This window comes from Cladophialophora psammophila (genome assembly GCF_000585535.1).
Source record: "Cladophialophora psammophila CBS 110553 chromosome Unknown aczJe-supercont1.20, whole genome shotgun sequence".
In the NCBI taxonomy this organism is placed as follows: Eukaryota; Fungi; Ascomycota; class Eurotiomycetes; order Chaetothyriales; family Herpotrichiellaceae; genus Cladophialophora; species Cladophialophora psammophila.
The window spans coordinates 667,899-673,898 of record NW_006912941.1 but is presented as its reverse complement, the minus strand read 5'-3'; the positions used below and the strand labels follow the sequence as shown (position 1 = coordinate 673,898).

The window sequence follows — 6,000 nt, the reverse complement described above, 5'->3', positions numbered from 1 at the left end:
CCCACAGGGCCGACAGAGCCAACAGGGCATATCACGTGGTTCAGCCTTGTTCCCTTGTGGATCCTTCCATCTGTCCAATGAATGTCCTGAGCCGCGCCTTCGCAGCCCGCGACCGGTCTCTTCCAAGGCTGTGTCTAACATATAATTACGGAATGTTTATTATCTTTTAAGCTAGAGCTCTTATAGAAAACGGTATTGAAGCTATTAAAGAAGTCAAAATCGACACTTCCCATTGAGTTCAACTCATTCAGGATATTCATTAAGCTATTATTAAGGATGAAAAGATACCATTATTATAGCCGTCTCGCGCAGAAACCAGTGGGTGGCAGCCATTAAAGCCTATTGTGATGGCCACTCCAGATGAAAGTGTTATTAATCTCATTAACCAAGAGAATACGAACTAGATGTTGTAGGCTCATATCGACCTATATAGCGAAGAGAGAATAGATTTAGAATATGATAGCAATGACCCTTAAGATAGAACCCCAACGCTAAGAGTGAACTCTCTCTTCCCTCGCGTTACTTAGTTAGTTAAGGGAGGATTCTAAGAGCGAACCCTAGAGCCACCGAGTAACATTAGTATGGAAATAGGCTCGACCCCAAGACAGAGTGGTTATCAAAGCGGAATGTTAAGAGCGTCTTCGGTGTTCTCATATAGACCGAGTAGGTCTGTTACACCTGCTGGTGGTGTTTTAGTTCGTGTTCTAGATCTAATAAGAGAGGAGAATCTACTTCCGTTGTGAGCTTCTTCTTATAGTGCTGCGGACCCGCCCCCTGGGCAACAATAGGGTTAGATAATTCTTGAGTGTACTGTGTGCTGTCGGACGAGGTCGTCCTATAGATGGGAGAGGGAGGGATGTAACAAGGCAAGGTGGCTGTGCTGTGATGGGCTGTGCTGGGCTGGTAGAGCGGTGGTAAGGTGAAAAAGTTGTCTAGTCACATGTCAAACCTAAATGGGCTGGTAGAGAGGAGGTGCGGAATAGTTTACAGTGCTGGCAGTGTGCCATTCATTTTTTACAGATTGAGCAGAGTATTATGAATTCCATGGCTTTTGGTGCCGTCTACCTAAATCCTGAGAGTGTTTTATCAGTCCTGTCCTGTTTCTCGATGCTGCCGCTGTGCTAGGTGTTCGTAGCCCTAGCCGCTGCCTCTCTGGGTGGTGTTGGTGGTGTTGTTGTCAGTATCAACCAGAAACGCGTTCCCGATTCCCGATCTGCTGGACAGGCCTCTGTGCGTTGTTGCACGTGCACGCCAAACCCTGAAGTGCTCTGTTACAATAGAATCTCCCCTGAGGTGCCAAAAATTTCGCAAATTGGTCCAGCTGCTCGGTGGTAGGGATTGGGTCAAGGGCAGCGATTGCCTCGTGGAATGCGTCCAACTTCATATGAAGATCTGTAGTAGACGGGACCTCCATGTTAGCCCGACAGATCTCAAGCTCTCTTTGTGTTCAGCGGCAGTCGGGTGTGGCCTCGGGGGCTCGTTTTGATACAAATGGACTGAGACAGGTAAATCGAATGTCTAATGCGAAGGCTTCTTGACTCTAGGCCTTTGTTATATCAGCGACAAAGGCTACGCGGGCCCCTCGCTATAAACGCAAAGACTGGCTGGATCTTTACAGATGTCCGGCCCGAAGGTCCTATCGAGGAAATGTCCCTTCATGCTCTCGGCCCCCGAGCTCTTAACAGTTCCGGAAGTCCACCAAAACCACTTGATCTCAAATTCAATCCTCGGTCAAATTAGCTATGGAATGCTCTCCACGACTGTTCCGAGACGGTGGCTTCACGAAACCACCCTTCCCTTGCGGCGTCTGCAGCCAGCCAGCAAAAGCCCATTTGGACGCAGGTTCGTCCTATTAAAATTCTACTCTGCTCTATGCACATTATTCTCGCCTGCTTTCTCCCAGCATGTCCTGAGAAAGTGCTCTAGGCGGATAGTCTGGACGTGCGGAAATAGCTTATTCAATTCCGTCCCTTTAATGTCAAAAACACCGGCCACCATTCCAATCATCTGCGTACAACAGATACCATCCAACTCTTCTTTGCCACCAGGAAAGTATGAGTAGCAAGGGTTGTTGGAAGGCAGTTCCGTTGTTGCACCTTTCCTGATGGCGCTGACTTCGTCGTGGGTCTTGTGAAATCGGCGCCCTATTTTATAAAGTGTTAGTCGTCTCCGGTATGGCCAAGTACTCGTACTAGAGAAGCTGACCTGTGCATCTCTCCGCAGCCTCTACCAATTCATTTAGGGTAATTCGTTCGCCGATAATAGCGGACTCCTTTGGCCATTGGTGGGCTGGTAAGTCCAATAACTCGTTGACGAACTTGGCCACGTCACGAGTATGCGTAAATACCACATGGCAGTTTCCGTCGCCGGGTATTACAGCCTTGCCGGCCGAGATGTCGAGTATGCAATAGAGTGGATGAAGATGTGTCTCTGCAAATGGCAGGCCCAAGTAGTCCATGAAAAATCCATTCCGAACAAGTGTAAACGTCAGAGTTGTGTTGCGACGCAGCTCTTCGACGGCTTGGAGGTATTTAACTCTGGGTGGGTATGGCATATCCCTGATGGACGCTCTTGTCAACAGGATCCATGCGCAGTCTGCAGGTGGACTGACGACCTACTCTTCTGGGGCGTTGTAGTCAATGTTAAATTCACTGGGCAAGAACCTTGTCACGGTGCCACATTCGGCCGCGGCTTGGATCAGGTTCAACTGGGCGTCGTCGGCACCAGGCCAGTGAAGGTTTAGCGTAGAGATGACAGTGTCGACATTATACTTCGCAAGAACCTCGCTCAATGCCGTTCGCGAAGAGTAATCGACCTCAAGGACCGATGGAAAACATTCGGGTACGTTCCTGGAGGGGCTCCCGGGGGCCTTCTATCTCTGAAGTCAGTTCTGGGCACAGAAAAACATGACATTTACTTCATAGAGATGGAAGTGCAGACGTAGAAAATCATACCTGCCGGGTGAGGACGTACACCTGGTGTCGTTGTGACCGATGAATTTCCTCCACAATGGTACGTCCCACATCCCCTAGACCACCAGCTACAGCAACGACGACCATGCTATCAACAAGAGGCAAGTCAAGGACAACTGGTCATGTGAGAGAGAACAGAGCTAGTACAACAATACGGCTGCTCAGAAGATTACAAGTGTGATCCGAAATGCAGAGTTGAAGACCATAGCAGCAGGCGCACTGCTTTTTAATGTCTCTGGGCTCTCTGTAAATGTCACTACAGACGAACCAGAATGCAGGAGGGCGGGCAGCTCCAATGGCGAAGCATTCCATTGTTTACGCTCTCTCCGCGCAGTGGAGGCAGAATAAATGGAATGATGGCTTTTTGGGTTCCGACAAGGCACCCACCTGGCCTGATGTGATGATGTAGGGCACCTCAGAGGGGGGTCTAACAGCCCGTCAATCATGAAATAGTTGAAGATGACTTGCCAGCTGCTCTCACGGCATGCACATGAAGCTTCCGCCATCTTTCCAATACGGACATGTGTTTCTTTGGAGAAGATCATACTCATACGGCCCTGCAAAAATAGTTGATAGCTAGGTGCTCCGGCCGGATTTCCGACAAAATCCGCGGCTACAACTACCGCTTGGACGCCGTCAATGAGCCTCAAATCTCACCTAACATCCAGTGCCAAGAGGCAAGCTATGTACTAATACTACTGCCTTTATGCTCAAGCGCGACTTTACCGTTTCGTAGAACAATGCTGGTCCGGAAACTGCAATTTCCTCCGGAGGTTAACGGGGGTCCGAAAAGATACGAGACCTGACAAGGGATGTTCATCTCTTAGAGAAACACCGATTGTACTCATGTTGATTGATCAGAAGTGCTCTAGGTGTATGGCCTTTATAAGCTATCTTTACTGAACGGGTTGGCCTTTCATGGCCGGGAGAGGGCGCGACTGTCCAGACCAGCTCGACAACACTGACATGACCAAAGACTCCAGACTGCATAAGAACTGAAAGGTGTACCCCCTTGCATATCTCTCAAATCCTTGTGAAAAGGAACTTCTCTAAGTCTTGTCCTCGTTGAAGTTGGCAAATATTCTGTCTGGAACGCTTCAATCCTCGCCAGCATTCCAGGCACTCAAATTTTGTCCTTGACATATAGGATGTCGTCGTCAACAGAAGCTTTTCCTGAGAAGGCGTTGGATATTCAGGAGGTCAAAATGGAGATGGATGGGTCAAGCCTTGGGAAAGAAAAATCTGCCATATGCACGGTTTCACCCGTAGAGCAAGGCCTCGTGCTGGACATCCCAGTCAAGAGAGATATGGGATGGATGGGCATACTGGCTGCGGGATTCAGCATCAGTAATAGCTGGCTGGTCTTCCTTGCCACCTTGGTGATTCCCCTTGTATACGGGCCGATGACAACCATATGCGGAATCTTTTCGGTCACAATTGCATATATCCCCATCGGCCTGACAATCGCAGAGTTCATTTCGGCGTACCCGACAACTGGTGGGCAATATCATTGGACGTCAATCCTAGCACCCCCGAGCGTCAAGAGAGTAGCGGTAAGCTCAATTGTACCCCGTCATTAGAAGTGGCGCTTTTACTTACTGAGACCTCTTTTTTCAGAGTTACATGACGGGCTTTCTCAGCTGGTGTTCCTGGCTGACCATCACTGCTAGCACTCAAAGTGCTATGGCAATGTGCATCTTCGCAATTGTCATCAATGCGAAACCGACGACGGTAATTCACAAGTGGGAATATTTTTTGATATTTCAAGGGCAGAACATCACTGCACATCTTATCAATCTCTTATTCCAGAGGCATCTCACAAAGCTTTACTTTTTTGGATGTGAGTCCAGCCCATATTGTTGACGCGGAGTTTCTACTAACTGATTGAAGTCTTGCTTAGCTTGGTGGCTATTCCAGTCATTTCAGTCACGCTTTTAGCTACATCAACCAAAGCAAGCTCCGAGTTCGTCTGGACTACTGTTGTTGCAGACTATGGTTGGCCGACAGGTGTCCAATTCCTCTTCGCTCTGACAGCTCCAGTTCAAGCATTTTGTGCTGTGGACGGCGCAGTACACCTCGTAGAAGAGGTCAACCAGGCCGGCAAGATCGTGCCGCGAACAGTCGTCACTTCACTTGTGATCTCTTTCGCTTCCTTGATCCTTTTGGCTTGCTCTGTCCTTTATGCGATCACAGATTTGTACGCTGTTCTCGCTACACCATCAGGATTTCTCGTGTTCGAGATCGTAAAGCAAGGTACAGGGTCTGCCGCTGCGGCAATTGTCTTTACCGTCCTCCTTCTTTTGGCGTTTCCTGTCAGCTTCACTGCCTGTGCTCGAGTTGCATCTGTCATGGGATGCAGTCTCGGGAGAGACAACATCTTGATCTACTCGGAGAAGCTCTCCATGATCAGCCAGAGGTTCAACGTTCCAGTCTATGCTCTATTTGTAGACTGGATCTTGATATCTCTTATTGGCTTTCTGTATCTCGCCTCTCCACTCGGTAAGTTGCGACTGTCTCCCTACTCGGTCACCCCACGACTAACTGCGAAGGTAGCCTTCAATGCCATCATCGGCGTCTCAGGGATTTTCCAACAGCTTACCATCGCAATACCGACGTTCTTCCTGATCTACCGGCTGCGCTCACCCTCAGTTCTACCCAAAGATCGATCCTTCCGGCTTCCTTCATGGCTGGGGTGGACTTGCAACATTTTCACGGTGGTGTGGGCAGCGGTGACTACCATCTTCTTCTTGTTTCCATTTACGGAGCCTATAGCAGAAGCTACAATGAGTAAGTAACCCGGCTTGAGCCTGCTATGTGACGGAAAGTGAATGCTGATGTGCAACTTCTAGACTACTCGATTGTCGTGGTTGTCGGAATTGTCGTACTTGGGATACTGAGTTGGTTTGTCCACGGAAGAAAATACTACCAAGGCCCACTACTTATTCGGCTCCACGACTGAGACCGATTGCAAACGAGAATCAAGTGAAAACTGAGGAGGAGGCCGGCACCAAGAAGATCTGTCTTTATC

The 6,000-nt window shown here is 49.0% G+C and overlaps 2 protein-coding genes across 2 annotated transcripts; one reads left to right on the top strand and one right to left on the bottom strand.

Moving 5' to 3' along the window:
• Positions 1-1,860: 1,860 nt before the first annotated feature.
• On the bottom strand, positions 1,861-3,059 carry A1O5_10634 (uncharacterized protein; the record flags this gene model as incomplete). Its single annotated transcript, XM_007751210.1, has 4 exons — positions 1,861-2,144; positions 2,206-2,558; positions 2,619-2,872; positions 2,955-3,059. 4 exons carry the CDS (start codon positions 3,057-3,059, stop codon positions 1,861-1,863), a joined length of 996 nt encoding a protein of 331 aa, XP_007749400.1.
• Positions 3,060-4,177: 1,118 nt separating this feature from the next.
• Positions 4,178-5,767, top strand: A1O5_10633 (uncharacterized protein; the record flags this gene model as incomplete). Its single annotated transcript, XM_007751209.1, has 4 exons — positions 4,178-4,525; positions 4,590-4,812; positions 4,863-5,471; positions 5,526-5,767. 4 exons carry the CDS (start codon positions 4,178-4,180, stop codon positions 5,765-5,767), a joined length of 1,422 nt encoding a protein of 473 aa, XP_007749399.1.
• Between the last annotated feature and the right edge of the window lie 233 nt (positions 5,768-6,000).